Genomic DNA, 19,946 nt, shown 5'->3' on the forward strand with positions numbered 1-19,946 from the left:
GCCAGGTGTGTGCCTTTCCAAATCACGTCCAATCAATTGAATTTACCACAGGTTGACTCCAATCAAGTTGTAGAAACATCTCAAGGATGATCAATGTAAACAGGGGTGCACCGGATCTCAATTTCAATTCTCATAGCAAGGGGTCTGAATACTTATGTAAATAAGATATTTCTGTTTTTATTTACAATACATTTGCAAACATTTCTAAAAACCTGTTTTCACTTTGTCATTATGGGGTATTGTGTTTAGATTGCTAAGGATTTGTATGTATTTAATCAATTTTAGAATAAGGCTGTAACGTAACAAAATGAAGAAAAAGTCAAGGGTTCTGATTACTTTCCGAAGGCACTGTATGTGCTGTATGGACACTGTACATAAAATACACACACACATATATATATATGTGTAAAGTTTACATGTGTACGTGTATGTACTGATATATATATATATATATATATATATATATATATATATATATATATATATATATATATGTAAACTTTTCATGCACACCATTAAAACATGTAGGGGTAGTTTCCCGGACACAGATTAAGCCTTGTGCTGGACTAAAAAGCAAGATCAATGGAAAATCTCCATTGAAAGTGCTTTTTAGTCCAGATTTAAGTTAATATTAAGAATAGCCTGAATATTGTCTATGTAAATATTAAAATCTGTAAAAAATAAAAATAAAAAGTAAATGGAAAGCATTTATGCAATAAAACATCTCTTTTTTGGTAAAGGTTGTTTTTCTCATTGTCTTCCATCAGATAGGACTAGTATTGTGCAGGAGAACGCAACAAGATGGATGTATAAGCCAGTAAATAGCTTTTCTGTAAACCTGGTTGTAAGTTATAGATCAGGGCCCATATTTACAAATCATCTCAGAGTAGGATCAGCCCCCCCCCCCCCCCCCCATCCATGTAATCTTATTCATTGTAATCTAAAAGGCAAAACTGATCGTAATTACTAGGTGAACCGATTATACAGCCCACTGTTACACTATACTCGCTGAGTCTAGGGGCCCTAGGCTTGCCTAATTGTTCTTTAACCTGACTAGGTGTGTTCATTAACATGGAAGTATGAGTGTAAGGACCTTGTTGGGTGTGTGTGTGTGTTTACCTGAGGACAGCAGGCTCACTTACTAGGGATCTAGGGGGCCAGCGCTGGCGTGACTCCGTGGTCATCACTTCTTGATCAGCACTTCTAATCTGAAGCCAGGTCCTGGTCCTGGGCCTGTATTCATAACGCGTCTCAAAGCAGAAGTGCTGATCTGGGATCAAGTCCATGTAATCTTCTTCGTTATGATCTAAATAGGCTAAAAAGATTCTAGATCAGCACTACTACTCTGAGAATCTTTATTAATACGGGCCATGGTCTGCTTGACTGCCTCCTCGTGTTTTTAATGGCCGCCTCCTCCTTTACTCCCTCACAGACACTCCACATAGTCAATGTGATTGTTCTATTCATACACCAGTCGCATTCTCATGGCTCTGCTAGAAGTGCCCTCCGCTGATGCTAGCCAGCTGGGTTAGCCCGCTGACAGTCTTTTGAAATCGATTGAATAAAGTTGAATAAATCTGTTACAGTAAAGGCTGTATGATTTCGTAATATGGTGTCAACTTATTCACCCCATGTGGTGTAATAGTTATTTGCGTACACAAATATTTTTGTTTTTTAAACCATCAGACCAGCAGTTTATTGGAAGACAATCTTGGAAAACACCAACTGAAGAATTTTAATAATACAGTATGACAACTGATTCAATTCAGTACAATAACACTATCTTGGTCAAAGAATAATTCTGCATCATGCTGTGGCTACTGCTTCATTGTGTTTTTGATGTTCCACTTCTGTCCAGAGCAGGTCTGAAGCACCAGCGAGTGTCCAAAGTAAGCGTTTGCCTGTATCACCTCCAGACAGCGACCCGTGGCTCTGTTGATGATTGAGTCGTTCTGAAGGACAGAGGAAATCAAATGTTCTCAATTGAGTAGGCTACTACCTTCATGTGACCTCACAATATTCATAAAGACTCTCAGACTAAAAGTGCTGATCTAGGAATAGAAAAAGCCTTTTAAATTATAATGAATGGACAAGGGGGATCTGATCGTAGATCAGCACTCCTACCCTGAGATGCTTTATGAATACAGGCCCTGATCACTGTGTCAGCAACAGTCCCCTCCAGGCAGCTTCTAGCATTTTGTATTTCTGCTTCACAGGACCTTACAATGTGGTGTTATTACAGTGTTACTACACAGGGTTAGCCTGCACAGGACCATACAATGTGGTTACAGTATATTACAGTGTTACTACACAGGGTTAGCCTGCACAGGACCATACAATGTGGTTACAGTATATTACAGTGTTACTACACAGGGTTAGCCTGCACAGGACCATACAATGTGGTTACAGTATATTACAGTGTTACTACACAGGGTTAGCCTGCACAGGACCTTACAATGTGGTTATACTACAGTGTTACTACACAAGGTTAGCCTGCACAGGACCTTACAATGTGGTTATACTACAGTGTTACTACACAGGGTTAGCCTGCACAGGACCATACAATGTGGTTACAGTATATTACAGTGTTACTACACAGGGTTAGCCTGCACAGGACCTTATAATGTGGTTATATTACAGTGTTACTACACAGGGTTTGCCTGCACAGGACCATACAATGTGGTTACAGTATATTACAGTGTTACTACACAGGGTTAGCCTGCACAGGACCATACAATGTGGTTACAGTATATTACAGTGTTACTACACAGGGTTAGCCTGCACAGGACCTTATAATGTGGTTATATTACAGTGTTACTACACAGGGTTAGCCTGCACAGGACCTTACAATGTGGTTATATTACAGTGTTACTACACAGGGTTTGCCTGCACAGGACCATACAATGTGGTTACCGTATATTACAGAGTTACTACACAGGGTTAGCCTGCACAGGACCATACAATGTGGTTACAGTATATTACAGTGTTACTACACAGGGTTAGCCTGCACAGGACCATACAATGTGGTTACCGTATATTACAGTGTTACTACACAGGGTTAGCCTGCACAGGACCTTATAATGTGGTTATATTACAGTGTTACTACACAGGGTTAGCCTGCACAGGACCTTACAATGTGGTTATATTACAGTGTTACTACACAGGGTTAGCCTGCACAGGACCATACAATGTGGTTATATTACAGTGTTACTACACAGGGTTACCCTGCACAGGACCATACAATGTGGTTATACTACAGTGTCACTATACAGGGTTAGCCTGCACAGGACCTTATAATGTGGTTATATTACAGTGTTACTACACAGGGTTACCCTGCACAGGACCATACAATGTGGTTATACTACAGTGTCACTATACAGGGTTACCCTGCACAGGACCATACAATGTGGTTATACTACAGTGTCACTATACAGGGTTAGCCTGCACAGGACCTTATAATGTGGTTATATTACAGTGTTACTACACAGGGTTAGCCTGCACAGGTCTGGCATGGCAGGGGCTTGTTGCGGCCCTACGCACTACAGGAAACGAAGACGAGTAAGTAAGTAAATAAGTAAGTAAGTAACACGGTATAAGAGCAACTTAATTGGAAATAATGAGCCATCGTTAAAAATAAAAAACTATGTCAACATGAGTCTGACCTGAGAGAAGTGCCATGTGGTCAGCCTGGTGTTGGAGACTTTGTCACAGTTGAGGAGCTGAGGAAAATTGGAGACCTGATCGTCCATCAGACAGCGTGTTTCCTCCCCTGTACTGCCCAGAGCACCGAGGAAAAACTGTCCCTCCTTGGTGTACCGACCCAACTAAAGGAACAGGGAGACACTACTGTGAATGGCTGGTCAAAGGCTATCAACAACAACTATATGTGTTCTCCCCTGTACTGGCCAGAGCACCCAGGAAGAACTGACCCTCTTTGGTGTTCCAACTGGTAGGAGAGAGACACAGGGAGACAAAATTAAGTAAGTGGTGGATGGTAAATAGTTTCTATTCTTTGAAATTAATTGAAATGATTTGTGATATGATATCATATCTGCTCTCATTCAAAGTGGATCTTAAAAAAACTCTAAAGCATTAACATAATATGATTTTGATACTGTTTTGACTGTAGAACCAGTCATGATATCTGCAAAATTTGTATGTCACAGGGGCAAAGGACTACATTCTGGTAGTTTTGTCTATGTTTGTGTATGGAACCACATCATGTAATTTGGTTAAAAAAAACACATTCTGGTATAAAAGAAAAATGCATGGTATAAAAACGTTTCCCTGCTGATTTTGCTCTCACAGCTTGCAGGCACATCTCCGGTGAACCTATAATATGTCCCAAATAGCACCCTATTTCCTATAAATAGGGTGCTAAGTAGGGAATAAGGTGCCATTTGGGACATATACTAGTATAATAGGTTACCTGGGGTCCCATTCCGTGACAGGGGTGCAGGGTGGCTGTGTGGTTCACCTTCTCTCCCTGGTCCATACACAGATGGGTCGCTTTGCTACTACGAATCTACAGGGAAAGAGCAAGAGAGAGAGAGAAAGAGGGGGGTGGAGGGGATAGAGAGAGAAAGAGAGAAAGACAAAGCGAGAACAGGTTGGAAAATGTTTATGAATGGAGAAAGCTACTTGGCTGCTAAAAGCATCTTATGAGTGTTTGATGAGTGTTTAGGACAGCTTTGTGTAGGCCCTGTCATCAGTCAGACTCACCTCCCCGTAAAAGACGGTGTTGTTGTACCTCCTCATCTCTGGATAGACGTTGTCCAGGTACCACTCAAAGTTCTTACATTGCAGAGATTTTCTCAATGCTACCCTCTGAGAGATGTCTCCATAGTCTATCCCATGGTTCTGGAACAGGGAGTGGTTGATTACAGATTGTGTTCCAAATGGCACCCCAATGTAGCCTTGCGAGCCATCCTGATCTCGCAAGCTTACAATAATGGTTCGCTGCACGGAATTCCAGATGGCTCGTGAGGCTAACCTCATAGAGCTCTGGTCAAAAGTAGTGCATTATATGGGGAATAGGGTGCTATTTGAGACACAATCACAATTGCAAATATGTAACATTAACAATGAAACGTATGGTGTACATATACTGTATAATGTAGTTAGGATAATGAATAGATTCATTTTAATAGACTACTGAAAATCTAGGTAGGGGAATGGGCGTTTTATCTGAATTTATGTACTCAAAACTGGTCATAGATCAACTTCATCCGACTCCCTGACCTAGAGTTCCATCTGAACATACATTTGCATATGCCCCAAAAAAACAGAAAAAAATACAGACTTTAAATCAGTATTTAGGGGCAACTCACCTCCATTGGGATGTTCCAAGCCAGGTAGACATGCGACTTAAACTGGTCCATCCAGACCTCGGCCACGCGCAGGGCATTACGCCGCGTGCTGGAGGCTATGTTGCTGTGGTAGGGCTTCTTCATCCTGGCAATGTGAGCCACCCTGGAGCAGGGCAGCACCTCCATACTGCCCCCACACAGCCACACCTGGTAGTGCATTTTGGTGGAGAAAATATTATGAGAACAGAACACATACCTTCACACACAACAAATGTTCTGCAGGACTAACACGAATAAGAAGGCAATGCTTAGCTCTACTCAGAGAACCACAATTGCGTACTTGCTGAAATAGGACAAGACACACAACAAATACAGAATGCACTATTCACACACTAGTCACTCTGCCTCTCGCCACCCTAACATACAATGATTGCATCCCAAATGGCACCATATTCCCTTTATAGTGCACTACTTTTGACCAGGGCCCAATTATGCTCAGCCTTCACAGAAAAATGGGTGCCACACAAACCTTGATCCCCAGTTCGATGTTCTCTCCTCCGTAGACGTCCATGCCAGAGTCCAGCAGCCCCAGGTGCCCAAAGTAGTCCCGGTTCACCACAAAGGAGCAACCAATCATTGCAGGAGTTCTGTGGGGGGAAAGAAGGGGATTCTGTTTTCCTCATTTTGTCAATTGGGTTCTCTAAATGTAAGTGTTTATTTAGTTGTGTGTGTGCGCGTGCAGGTGTGCCCGTGTGTGTGCCTGTGTGTGTGCATATGCGTTGCCGTGTGTGTGTGTACACATGTCCGTTCCTGTGTGCATATGCGTGTCAGTGTGTTTGTAGCCTACCTAATGGGTGCGGAGGTGTCCCCGTCATCCCACCACTGTTTGGGGGGGTTGATGTACATGCACCACAGCTCCCAGTTGTAGCCATGGCCAGAGTTCTCGTAGCGCTCCAGCTCAAACGTCTCATGCTTGATGTTATCGATGGAGGGCAGGATGATCCTCTTGTGGTCCTCTTTGATTCTGGTCAGAACCGGCTCAGCCCTGACATAGAGAGATTGCTAGATGGGGTTGGAGGTTTCTTAAGATCTTCTCTCTTCTCCCACCCCTCTTCCTCCCTATGCCTCCAAGTCAGTCCCCCTAGTTCTTCTGAGTTAGGTTTATAAGTTCTTATTTTTGAGTCGACTCAAAGGGTTGTGACTCCATAGGGAGAAGCAGCTCCCTGTGTAGTGGGTTGTTCTTCTGTTTATCTGTGGGCCCTGGTCAACTCTAGTGTGTACATAAAGAACATACCAACCCTGTGACAGTACTTGAATACTAGGCATACTTTTAAAACCGTCATTTCATAAAATCTTATGGCAATTCACTTCTTTAGACTTTCATCACAAATATGGTCATGCAGATACAGTATGCTAGATGGCTAGATGGTTAGTAGTAGTATGCAAAAAATCTCACATTGCTGTGTGACCAACTGCTAAATTCCTTCTGATCCACCCTTTAAGTCAAAGTTTGTTAAACCATCGATCCCAACAACTCAAAGTTCAAGTTGAAACCCACACATACACTCACCAGGAGGGTGTGAACTCAACGTGGGCATCGAAGAATCCAGTCACCTCGCCACTGGCTGCCTTCCAGCCCTCGATGCGGGCACGGATCAGTCCCTCACGCTTCTGGTTCCTCACCATTTTCACCAGGCCTGGGTAACGCTTGTTTACATAATCCTCCAATGGCCCTTTCAGTTGTTCTAGGACACAACCAATTGCAACTAAGCAAAGCTATACCCACAGACAAACATATGCATGCAGACACACACAGAAGCACACCCACAAACACTTTCAGAAAAACACTCAAGTGCATGTGAGCACACACACACACACAGATAAAGAGAGAGAGAGAGAGAGAGAGAGAGAGAGAGAGAGAGAGAGAGAGAGAGAGAGAGAGAGGAAATTCATCTGTTTTCATGGGCCCCAGCACTCCAGTGCTTTCTAACAGTCTCACAACAACACCAGGGGGAGTTTGGTGTTTCCTGAGCTATGGCTTCTGTTCTATCTTTTTTCTCTCGCACAACTGATCAGTTTATCCCACCTGAACACACTCTCAGAACCCCCACTCCTCACACAGAAACACTGGTGGATGTTCTCAGCAGGCCATTGGTTCCTGCATGAGCCAGCACAACATCTTCATGCCCTTAACACTTTGAATGTGGGTCAAAAGGGAAATAAAAGTATTATCGGAGTTTTTTCACCCACATCATCTCCCGGTGTCCTCCTTGCTAGATAGCTGGAGTGACACCTGTAGACAGTATCCTTTGTTCCCACCTGCCGAACACCTGCCCTCACTGTCATTAACAGAACTGCGGGAAAATAGTGCCCGACCGGCGGCAGCCCTAACTAGCTAGCTTGTTAGAAGCACTGTGTGCTAGCTTGCTAGCTAGCTAGCACAAAGTGTCGCCCCAGCCTCCCGCCCGCTGAGAAAACAGTGCCAGAGGGGGGTCGAAGGACACTCTCTACCGGAGTATCCCACCGCCTACCGCTAGAACAGCAGGTGGGAGGATGGGGGGGACTGTATGCTAGCTAACTAGCTAGCTTGTGAGTTAGTGACACTGCGTGCTATCTTGCTAGTTAGCTAGCACACAGTGTCACCCCCGCCTCCTGTGTACCGGACTAGCTGGCTAAGCTAGCACACATTGTTCTTTGCTCCCATCTCCCGAACACCTGCCCTCGCCGTTGTTAACTGAACTGCGGGAAAACAGTGCCCGACAGGTGGGGGCGAAGGACACTGTCTACCGGTGTAAGGCTAGCAAGTTATGTTTGCCTCCCGCATGTCCTAGCTTAAACATTTACAAATAGAAGCATAAAAAGGGGGTACCTGCAGATGCAGGAATGCCCACATGCAGGAATCCCCCGAATTGCAGGCCACAATTGCACCCTTCTAAATGTGCAGGCGGGTGGGCAGTGGATGTGTGGCTGAGTGGAGAAGAGTTATGCAGACAGTAAGAGTGTGTGTGCTATTTATTTGCATGCCTCTCCATTTCAACCACTGTAATAGCTTATTTTTCCCCCTCCATGATGGATTGCTGGCCCTATGCCATCCCGCCGTGCCAGGAACATTGGGGAAATTGACCAGTCTATAGCTCCTTTTTCTCTTTCCCTCTCTGCCCCTCACGTTGTACTAAATTCTCTTCCACCCTTTCACTCTCTCCTTCTACCCACATCTCTCCCTCTTCATTTCTATATGCACCTTTCATTGTCTCTGTCTTCCTCTCTCTAACCACCTCTCTCTCTGCCCATTGCTTACTTTCTTCACAACTGTCCCCTCCTCCCTTTCTGTCCCCCTCCCTGGATGGATGTTGCCAAACAGACATGTTCTCTTGCCTTGATTTGACTGTTCTGTCCGTGCAGCAAAACAGCATGTTGGACAAGGATGTCTTTATAAAGCATAGAATATAATATCATTTATAATATCACTACATTAAATGCATAAACAAATTGTACATCATATGAATATGTATCAATGTACACTACTGTTCAAAAGTTTGGGATCACTTAGAAATGTCCTTGTTTTTTAAACCAAAGCATCCCGGAGTCGCCACTTCACTGTTGACATTGAGACTGGTGTTTTGCAGGTACTATTTAAAGAAGCTGCCAGTTGAGGACTTGTGAGGCATCTGTTTCTCAAACTAGACACTCTAATGTATTTGTCCTCTTGCTCAGTTGTGCACCAGGGTCTCCCACTCCTCTTTCTATTCTGATTAGAGCCAGTTTGCACAGTTCTGTGAAGGGAGTAGTACACAGCGTTGTACGAGATCTTCAGTTTCTCACATGGAATAGCCTTCAGTTCTCAGAACAAGAATAGGCTGATGAGTTTCAAAGAAAGATATTTGTTTCTGGACATTTTGAGCCTGTAATCAAACCCACAAATGCTAATGCTCCAGATACTCAACTAGTCTAAAGAAGGCCAGTTTTATTGCTTCTTTAATCAGGACAAACATTTTCAGCTGTGCTAACATAATTGCAAAAGGGTTTTCTAATGATCAACTAGACTTTTCCAGTGCGCATTCACAGTCCAGAGCTTACGGCAAAGGTTCACAGTCCAGAGCTTCCGGTGGCGGTCCCCAGTCCAGAGCTTCCGGCGACGATCCCCAGACCGGAACCTCCTGCGACGGTCCCCAGTCCAGAGCTTCCGGCGGGGTCCACGGTCCGGAGCTTCCAGGCAAGCCGTCCAATCCAGCTCCAGGGCAGGAGCCTTCCTCTGCGCCGATGGCCAGTCCAGGCACGGTATCCAGTCCAGCTCCAAGGCAGGAGCCTTCCTCTGCGCTGGTGCCCAGTCCAGGCACGGGGTCCAGTCCAGCTCCATGGCAGGAGCCTTCCTCTGCGCCGATGCCCAGTCCAGGCACGGTGTCCAGTCCAGCTCTATGGCCAGAGCCTTCCTCAGCTCCGGTGTCTAGTCCAGGCACGGTGTCCAGTTCCGCTCCAGGGCAGGAGCCTTCCTCTGCGCCGATGCCCAGTCCAGGCACGGTGTCCAGTCCAGCTCTATGGCCAGAGCCTTCCTCAGCTCCGGTGTCTAGTCCAGGCACGGTGTCCAGTTCCGCTCCAGGGAAGGAGCCTTCCTCTGCGCCGATGCCCAGTCCAGGCACGGTGTCCAGTTCCGCTCCAGGGCAGGAGCCTTCCTCTGCGCCGATGCCCAGTCCAGGCACGGTGTCCAGTCCAGCTCCATGGCAGGAGCCTTCCTCTGCGCCGATGCCCAGTCCAGGCACGGTGTCCAGTTCCGCTCCAGGGCAGGAGCCTTCCTCTGCGCCGATGCCCAGTCCAGGCACGGTGTCCAGTTCCGCTCCAGGGCAGGAGCCTTCCTCTGCGCCGATGCCCAGTCCAGGCACGGTGTCCAGTTCCGCTCCAGGGCAGGAGCCTTTCTCTACGCCGGTGCCAAGCCCAGGCACGGTGTCCAGTCCAGCTCTATGGCAGGAGCCTTTCTCTACGCCGGTGCCAAGCCCAGGCACGGTGTCCAGTTCCGCTCCATGGCAGGAGCCTTCCTCTGCGCCGATGCCCAGTCCAGGCACGGTGTCCAGTTCCGCTCCAGGGCAGGAGCCTTCCTCTGCGCCGATGCCCAGTCCAGGCACGGTGTCCAGTCCAGCTCTATGGCAGGAGCCTTTCTCTACGCCGGTGCCAAGCCCAGGCACGGTGTCCAGTCCAGCTCTATGGCAGGAGCCTTTCTCTACGCCGGTGCCAAGCCCAGGCACGGTGTCCAGTCCAGCTCCATGGCAGGAGCCTTCCTCTGCGCCGATGCCCAGTCCAGACACGGTGTCCAGTTCCGCTCCAGGGCAGGAGCCTTCCTCTGCGCCGATGCCCAGTCCAGGCACGGTGTCCAGTTCCGCTCCAGGGCAGGAGCCTTTCTCTACGCCGGTGCCAAGCCCAGGCACGGTGTCCAGTCCAGCTCTATGGCCAGAGCCTTCCTCAGCTCCGGTGTCTAGTCCAGGCACGGCGACCAGCCCAGCTCCAAGGTGGGAGCCTTCCTCTGCGCCAGTGCCCAGTCCAGGCACGGCGTCCAACCCAGTGCCATGGTCGGATCCGGGGTCTGGGGGGAGGGGGGGGGGGGCTACGACCCGCACCAGAGTCGCCACCGACACCTGTCACCCCCCCTAACCCCCCCATTTGGTTTCAGGTTTTGCGGCCGGGGTCCGCACCTTTGGGGGGGGGGTTTATTGTTACGCCCTGACCATAGAGAGCCCTTGTTCCTCTATGGTGTAGTAGGTCAAGGCGTGACTAGGGGGCATTCGAGCTTATAATTCCTATCTTGTGTTCTAGTTTATATTTTCTATGTTAGTATTTTGTATGATTCCTGATTAGAGGCATCTGGTAATCGTTGTCTCTAACCGGGGATCATATTTAAGTCGATATTTTTCCCACCTGTGTTTGTGGGATATTATTTTGTGTTTGCACCACGGAGTCACTTCGTCTATTGGATTTATTGTTTTGGCTTATGTTTCACTTTTGAAATAAATATGTGGAACTCAATATCTGCTGCGCCTTGGTCCCGTTCTTATGACAACCGTGACATGAAGGTTGCTGATAATAGGCCTCTCTGCGTCTATATAAAAAATAAAACATCTGCCATTTCCAGCTACAATAGTTATTTACAACATGAACAATATCTACACTGTATTTCTGATCAATGTTATGTTAGGTCAATGTTAAGTTATTTTAATGGACAAAAAAAATGTTTTTCTTTCAAAAACAAGGACATTTCTAAGTGACCCCAAACTTTTGAACGGTAGTGTATATTGGATATGTGGATATGTGTATGTTCTTATACCATTTCTTCACCAAAATGTGAGTGCGTGCATGTATATTTCTCCTCACCATCATCGCTGTAGTCGTCCACCAAGATGATCTCTTTGAGGAGGTGAGCCGGTGTGTGATTGACAGCTGAGTGGACGGAGCGGAGGATTACTGACAACGCCTCGTTGACAAAGATAAAGATAAGGGAGATGTTTGGAAGATCCCTGGGGAAGCTGGCCTTTTTACACCTGGAGACCACACACACACACACACACACAAAGACATATGCAGAAACACATCATTAGCTATCATCACTAATTACATCAAACACTAATACATCCTTATATATAACAGATAAAGGCAAACGGTGAGTCCATCATTCAATGTTCAGTAATACGGTACTTGAACCCTCTTATATAAAGCTAATGTCTTAAGTAGCCCTATATAATATGTATATAAAATAATGTTGCCCGCCCTTTTGGTACTACCCAACATTCTAAGGTAGGTTTCCAAGTTCATTACCACCACGCAAGATTTTTCTTCTCCAAGTCTATTCTATACATTATGATCCCTGTTGATGAGCTCACACATTGTTGTTTTGCAATTGAAAATGAGAACCATGTGCTTCTTCCTGTTCCCCACAATCACATTTTTCAAAACATTTACCCACACCCCCCCTCTCCCTAGGCTCACAGTGGGTGCACTGTGGGAGAGAGAGATAAGAGGCCTATTTTTATTGTAGCTTTCGTTATAACGAGAGCCAGCCTTGATGAGAGGGAGTGAGGAAGCTGTGGCTGGCTACATCTTAATAGTTCAAAGAGACTTTTCTTTTGGAGTGTTTACCATTTGAAAGGAGTTTGTGGAAATGTGAAAGGAATGTAGGAGAATGTAACACAATATATCTGGTAAAAGATAATAGAAAGAAAAAAACAACCGTTCTCTTGTATGTCTTTTGTACCATCATCTTTGAAATTTAAGAGAAAGGCCATAATGTATTATGCCAGCCCAGGTACAATTTAGATTTTGACCACTAAATGGCAGCAGTGTATGTGCAAAGTTTAAGACTGATCCAATGAACCATTGCATTTCTGTTTCAAATTTTGTATCAAGACTACCTAAATGTGCCTAATTTGCTTATTAAAAACTTTTCATATTAAAAATTGTGCGCTCTCCTCAAACAATAGCATGGCATTCTTTAACTGTAATAGCTACTGTACATTAGACAGTGCCGTCAGATTAACAAGAATGTCACACCCTGACCATAGTTTATTTGTATGTTTCTATGTTTTGGTTGGTCAGGGTGTGATCTGAGTGGGAATTCTATGTTGGATGTCTTGTTTGTCTATTTATATGTCTGGCCTGATATGGTTCTCAATCAGAGGCAGGTGTTAGTCATTGTCTCTGATTGGGAACCATATTTAGGTAGCCTGGGTTTCACTGTGTGTTTGTGGGTGATTGTTCCTGTCTCTGTGTTTGTTGCACCAGATAGGGCTGTTTCGGTTTTCCACGTTTGTTTTGTATTGGTCGTGTTTCATCTTCATTAAAGATGTATCTAACTAACCACGCTGCATTTTGGTCCGATCCTTGTTCCACCTCTTCGTCAGAGGAGGAGTTAGAAGAAATTCGTTACAGAATCACCCACCACAACAGGACCAAGCGGCGTGGTGACAAGCAGCGGCAGCAGAAGCAGCAATCACAGGACTTCTGGACTTGGGAGGAGATATTGGACGGAAAAGGACCCTGGGCACAGCCTGGAGAATATCGCTGTCCCAAGGAAGAACTGGAGGCGACAAAAGCGGAGAGGCGCTGGTTTGAAGAGGCAGCACGGCGACGCGGTTGGAAGCCGAGAGTCAGCCCCAAAAATTTCTTGGGGGGAGGCTCACAGGGTGTATGGCTACGCCAGGTAGGAGACCTGCGCAAACTTCCTGTGCTTACCGGGGGGCTAGAGAGACCGGGCAGGCACCGTGTTATGCTGTGGTGCGCACGGTGTCTCCAGTGCGGGTGCATAGCCCGGCGCGTTCTATTCCAGCTCCGCGTATCGGCCGGGCTAGATTGAGCGTCGAGCCAAATGCAATGAAGCCGGCTCTACGCATCTGGTCCCCAGTGCGTCTCCTTGGGCCGGCTTACATGGCACCAGCCTTACGCTCGGTGTCCCCGGTTCGCCTGCATAGCACAGTGCGGGCTATTCCACCTTGCCGCACTGGCAGAGCGACCGGGAGTATTCAACCAGGTAAGGTTGGGCAGGCTCGGTGCTCAAGAGCTCCAGTGCGCCTGCACGGTCCGGTCTACCCAGTACCACCTCCACACCCCAGCCCTCCGGTGGCAGCTCTCCGCACCTGGCTTCCTGTGCGTGTCCTCGACCCAGTACCACCAGTGCCAGCACCACGCATCAGACCTACTGTGTGCCTCGCCTCTCCAGCGCTGCCGAAGCCTTCCTCCTCTCCTGCGCTTCCGGAGTCTCCCGCCTCTCCAGCGCTGCCGGAGCCTTCCTCCTCTCCTGCGCTTCCGGAGTCTCCCGCCTGTTCAGCGCAGCCAGAGCCTTCCTCCTCTCCTGCGCTGCTGGAGTCTCCCGCCTGTTCAGCGCAGCCAGAGCCTTCCTCCTCTCCTGCGCTGTTGGAGTCTCCCGCCTGTTTAGCGCTGCCAGAGCCTTCCGCCTCTACAGCGTTGCCGGAGTCTCCTGCCTGTTTTGCGCAGCCAGAGATGCCAGTCTGCATGGAGCAGCCAGAGCTGCCAGTCTGCATGGAGCAGCCACAGCTGTCAGTCTGCATGGAGCAGCCAGAGCTGCCAGTCTGCATGGAGCTGCCAGTCTGCAAGGAGTTGCCAGTCTGCAAGGAGCTGTCAGTCTGCAAGGAGCTGCCAGTCTGCAAGGAGCTGCCAGAGCTGTCAATCTGCATGGAGCAGCCAGAGCCGCCAGTCAGCATGGAGCAGCCAGAGCCGCCAGTCAGCATGGAGCAGCCAGAGCCGCCAGTCAGCATGAAGCAGCCAGAGCTGTCAGTCATCATGGAGCAGCCAGAGCCGTCAGTCTGCCAGGATCCACCAGTCAGCCAGACTCTTCCAGATCTGCCAGTCAACCAGACTCTTCCAGATCTGCCAGTCAACCAGGCTCTTCCAGATCTGCCAGCCAACCAGACTCTTCCAGATCTGCCGGTCAGCCAGACTCTTCCAGATCTGCCAGTCAGCCAGACACTTCCAGATCTGCCAGTCAACCAGACTCTTCCAGATCTGCCAGACAACCAGACTCTTCCAGATCTGCCAGTCAACCAGACTCTTCCAGATCTGCCAGTCAACCAGACTCTTCCAGATCTGCCAGTCAACCAGACTCTTCCAGATCTGCCAGTCAACCAGACTCTTCCAGATCTGCCAGTCAACCAGACTCTTCCAGATCTGCCAGACAGCCAGACTCTTCCAGATCTGCCAGTCAGCCAGACTCTTCCAGATCTGCCAGTCAGCCAGACTCTTCCAGATCTGCCAGTCAGCCAGACTCTTCCAGATCTGCCAGTCAACCAGATTCTTCCATATCTGCTCGTCAACCAGACTCTTCCAGATCCGCCAGTCAACCAGACTCTTCCAGATCCGCCAGTCAACCAGACTCTTCCAGATCCGTCAGTCAGCCAGGATCTGCCAGAACTGCCAGCCAGCCAGGATCTGCTGGATTCAACTACCTGGCTGAGCTTCCTCTCAGTGCTGGGCTTCCTCTCAGCCCCGAGCTTCCCCTCAGTGCTGAGCTGCCTCTGTCCTGAGCTGTCCCTCTGTCCCGAGCTGCCCCTCTGTCCCGAGCTGCCCCTCTGTCCCGAGCTGCCCCCCTGGCCCGAGCTGCCCCTCTGGCCCGAGCTGCCCCTCTGGCCCGAGCTGCCCCTCTGTCCCGAGCTGCCACTCTGTCCCGTGTTATTTAGTAGGGTTGCCGTGGCTAGGAGGTCACGGAAGCGGACAAGGTGGGGGAGGACTACGGTGAAGTGGGGGCCACGTCCAGCACCGGAGCCGCCACCGCGGACAGATGCCCACCCAGACCCTCCCCGATAGGTTCAGGTTTTGCGGCCGGAGTCCGCACCTTGGGGGGGGGGGGGTACTGTCACACCCTGACCATAGTTTACTTGTATGTTTCTATGCTTTGGTTGGTCAGGGTGTGATCTGAGTGGGCATTCTATGTTGGATGTCTTGTTTGTCTATTTCTATGTCTGGCCTGATATGGTTCTCAATCAGAGGCAGGTGTTAGTCATTGTCTCTGATTGGGAACCATATTTAGGTAGCCTGGGTTTCACTGTGTGTTTGTGGGTGATTGTTCCTGTCTCTGTGTTTGTTGCACCAGATAGGGCTGTTTCGGTTTTCCACGTTTGTTGTTTTGTATTGGTCGTGTTTCATCTTCATTAAAGATGTATTTAACTAACCACGCTGCATTTTGGTCTGATCCTTGTTCCACCTCTTCGTCATGGGAGGAGTTAGAAGAAACTCGTTACAAAGAATTTAAGCTTTCGCCAACATAAGATATGTCTATGTCCTGGGAATTGTTCTTGTTACTTACAACCTCATGCTAATCGCATTATCTTACATTAGCTCAACTGTCCAGTGGACGGGACACCGATCCCGAAGAAGTTTTGTCACGTTCTGACCTTTGTTCTTTTGTTATGTCTTTGTTTTAGTATGGTCAGGGCGTGAGTTGGGTGGGTTGTCTATGTTCCTATTTCTATGTTTTGGGATTTCTATGTTTGGCCTGGTACGGTTCTCAATCAGAGGCAGCTGTCAATTGTTGTCCCTGATTGAGAACCATACTTAGGTAGCCTGGTTTCACTTTTGAGTGGTGGGTGAATATTTTCCGTGTCAGTGTTTGTGCCACACGGGACTGTTTCGTTTGTTTCGGTATTTCACGTGGTTATTTTGTAGTTTAGTGTTCATGTAAATAAAGTATCGTTATGGACACTTACCACGCTGCACATTGGTCCGACCTCTCTTACTCCTCGTCAGAAGAAGAGGATGAACGTTACAAGTTTTAAGTTGTATTTTTATATATATGTACTTTACTATACTGTTTATAGTGTTGACAACTTTTTGTTTTACTTCACTACATTCACTACATTTTCCATGACACTCAAAACTACTCATTCCATTTTGAATGCTTAGGAGGACAGGACAAGGGTCCAATTCACACACTTATCAAGAGAACAACCCTGGTCATCCCTAATGCCTCTGATCTTGCGGACTCACTAAACACAAATGCTTCATTTTAAAATTCTGTCTAAGTGTTGGAGTGTGCCCCTTGCTATCCGTAAATTTAAAAAACAAGAAAATGGTGCCGTCTGATTTGCTTAATATAAGAAATTTGAAATGATTAATACTTTTACTTTTGATACTTAATTATATTTTAGCAATTACATTTACTTGTGTGTGTGTGTGTGTCCTGTGTGTGTGTGTGTGTGTGTGTGTGTGTGTGTGTGTGTGTGTCCTGTGTGTGTGTGTGTGTGTGTGTGTGTGTGTGTGTGTGTGTGTGTGTGTGTCCAGAGTGTGTGCATGTGTCAATTGGAGCATTTGACTGCAACTTCATAACAAATAAGACCACAAAAAAGCACAACAAAGAAAGAGGGATTAGGCTACAGAGATATTAATAGATGGTTTTAAGAATATTGTATTTTTAACCACAAAGCTAAGTGGTGCCAAAACAAAAACATCTGCTGACATAGCTTTAATCATTAGTCTCTCTGACCATGGCAACAACCCAGTAGCAGCGAAACAACTAAGACAGCAAAGTATACACTATCATGCTTATCAGTGTTGATTAGAACATGAGCCCAAGATATGACTGAGATCTAGATATGGGTATCAAATAATACGAAGTGCACACACACACACACTAATGCTTGGATTGGTCTTTGGAATAACATAAAAGCACATGAAAATTGTAGTGGGTCTATTGTACTGAAACACTGTTGTCAACTGAGCTACAGTAAGGGCGACCCTGGTCAAAAGTAATGCTGTACTATATAAGGAATAGAGTGCACTATAGGGTGCCTAAAACTTACTTGCTGGGCCGGTAGTCTGGTATGGACCGATCCAGTGATATCTTTTGGCTGAGGTAAGCGTTGTATCCATATTTTTCCCTCAGTACTTTTGCGTCGTCCTCTTCTTTTGTGGCTAGGGTGGCGGGGAGGCCCCCTTTACCTCGCCCCCCGAAACCCTCAATCAGACCCAGGGACTTGGACAGACCTGTAGTTCACAGTCAAGAAAAGGTCACTATGCTATAACACGTTTGCTTAGTTGTTTTGAAAATTATTGACTTTTAACAAAGGAGGTAGCTGTATACTAAACTTGTGTCCCAAATGGCACCCTATTCCCTATATTGTGCTAACCCTGTGGGCCCTGGTCAAAAGTAGTAGTACACTAATTATAGAGTGCCATTTTGGATGGATCCTGAGCCGCAGACTATGTAAATAACAGCAATCATGGTAGATTTTGAGTGACAGCAAATAAAAAATAACCAATGAGCCATAGTCATTGTTTTTAGGTGGGTAGGCTCGAGTGCTAGAGTCATAGCCTACCATTAAGTTGTCTGTAGACCACGTCCTCCAATGACCCGAGTCTCTTTAGTAATACTTCATGACTGATGCTCAAACCTTGAGCCGTGCCGTTAGAGCGTGATTGTCTTTTAACATCATCCTGACCGATGGTTTTTGTCACTCGGTTGTGGGTGCACTTGGTCCAAAGCGTCATGAACCCCGCAACCGCAATCACGTTCAGCACCAATAACACTCTCCATCGTCTGAACACAAAAGCCATTAAAGTTGTTGATGTCCGGGATCCAAATAGCGGTGTTTTTGGAATGAATCAGGACAAATTCAGGAGTCCTCCTCTTTGTGATGCGCAATAAGGTTCAATGTAGATTTGTGTTTATGAAGGCATTTTCTAAATATATATATACCGTAGACGACATTCCACCTGGAGAAGCTGGTGCTGCAAATCAACAGTAGATAATTGCTATGGTCAAATTGAACTCTGTGCGCATTGATAGGCTAGGTTATTATCTGCTGGACAGAGAAACAAAGCTAAAACATATTTCGATTGCTCATTTTGTAACATAACGTAGACTAATTACAACATTTCACTAATAAGCTTTAACCACCTACCATTTCGCATTGGAGCAATTGACGGGCTGAGTCCTCGTTCGGGGTAATTTTGGAGCCTGGTCACGGGCTCTCATCCGTGACTTCTCTGTTTAAAATGTATTGATAGAAGATCATGCATAGAATATGTTAGACAAAGAGACTAGCATATCTTCAGTTTTGAAGAGTCCATATCCTTAAATATTTAAAGAGTCTCAAGTCTGTCTTTCTTTGCATTCAGCAGAAGTGGGCTATGACGCGATTGAGAAGGACTGCGTACTGAGCCGCTGTCTGTCTCTGACCGCGGATCTTCAAAACCGTAGCAGATAAATAGTGACCACATAAAACGCATAGGCCTATCCCATGTTTAAGCATTATCTGTGCAGTTTTGATCCTCCACGTGTAGGAAAAATAATTGTGAGATGTTTTGAGCGGTGTATTGCACGAGTAGACTTCTACACAACCAGTCAGCCTAAAATATAACGGTCCGTGGACGCAGCATCGCCCATGAAAGTCACCTCATATGCAGCACAGAAATGCGGCTGAAATAACTCCATCCGAGGTGTCTTCTCATATTCTGACTATTCAAAATAATGCAAAACGTTATCCCCTGTACCCTTATTTTCGCCGATTTCTTATTATGTCCTGTTATTTAATCTAGCCAAATTCTTCCTATGCGCTAGATAGAGCTTAATAATGGCGCGCAGGAAAACACGGAATGGGACTCCTAGGAAGAGATTCGTATTGAACGTTCTTGGTGAGTGTGGCAACCAGTCACACAGTGAATTAAGAAGATCGTTGATGCGGGTGGGTAGGTTGAGTTGACTCACACCAATTATCTGCAATTATACTGCATTTAAATCATATTTTGACTGAACATTGACTGAGTATTGTAGGCAACAGTAAACCCTATGTTCTAAGTTGAAATAATGTATATTTGAAATAACATAAAACTGTGACATAATTAAGCAATAAGGCCCACGAGGTGCCTTATTGCTATTGTTTACCAACGTAATTAGAGTAGTAAAAATAAAATTTTTGTCATACCCGTGCTATATGGTCTGATATACCATGGCTATCAGCCAATCAGCATTCAGGACTCGAACCACCTATTTTATAATGAACACCATTTCCCCCACTTTTATCTTTCAAAGACTTTCAATGAACACATAGGCCTAACTATTTTACAATTACAAAGCTGATCGGAATACTGACATCATTTTTAGTCTGCTTTTTAAATGTAATTATTGCATACTTAAAAAGACAGCAGAAG

The 19,946-nt window shown here is 46.4% G+C and overlaps 1 protein-coding gene across 2 annotated transcripts; it reads right to left on the bottom strand.

Moving 5' to 3' along the window:
• Positions 1-1,675: 1,675 nt before the first annotated feature.
• LOC135552897 (polypeptide N-acetylgalactosaminyltransferase 17-like) lies at positions 1,676-19,422 on the bottom strand. 2 transcript variants are annotated; one of them, XM_064984831.1, is made up of 12 exons: positions 18,698-19,422; positions 18,113-18,524; positions 17,597-17,780; positions 11,667-11,833; positions 6,880-7,054; positions 6,157-6,354; positions 5,839-5,956; positions 5,331-5,516; positions 4,723-4,860; positions 4,430-4,525; positions 3,663-3,824; positions 1,676-1,952 (listed from the first exon to the last, which is right to left on the bottom strand). In XM_064984831.1, the coding sequence occupies exons 2-12, from the start codon at positions 18,348-18,350 to the stop codon at positions 1,818-1,820; spliced, it is 1,797 nt and encodes a 598-aa protein (XP_064840903.1). In that variant the 5' UTR covers positions 18,351-18,524; positions 18,698-19,422; the 3' UTR covers positions 1,676-1,817. The 2 variants fall into 2 exon arrangements, with proteins under 2 accessions (XP_064840903.1, XP_064840904.1); XM_064984832.1 differs by lacking the exon at positions 18,113-18,524.
• Between the last annotated feature and the right edge of the window lie 524 nt (positions 19,423-19,946).

The sequence above is a fragment of the Oncorhynchus masou genome, chromosome 13 (assembly GCF_036934945.1).
Source record: "Oncorhynchus masou masou isolate Uvic2021 chromosome 13, UVic_Omas_1.1, whole genome shotgun sequence".
NCBI lineage: Eukaryota > Metazoa > Chordata > Actinopteri > Salmoniformes > Salmonidae > Oncorhynchus > Oncorhynchus masou.

Excerpts from the sequence above, each read along its gene's own strand:
- LOC135552897 (XM_064984831.1), bottom strand. The coding sequence starts at position 18,350 with ATGGCTTTTGTGTTCAGACGATGGAGAGTGTTATTGGTGCTGAACGTG. Across the intron at positions 11,834-17,596 it reads CCAGACTACCGGCCCAGCAA|GTGTAAAAAGGCCAGCTTCC; the intron begins GTAAGTTTTAGG and ends TGTGGTCTCCAG. Across the intron at positions 5,517-5,838 it reads ACATCGAACTGGGGATCAAG|GTGTGGCTGTGTGGGGGCAG; the intron begins GTTTGTGTGGCA and ends ATGCACTACCAG.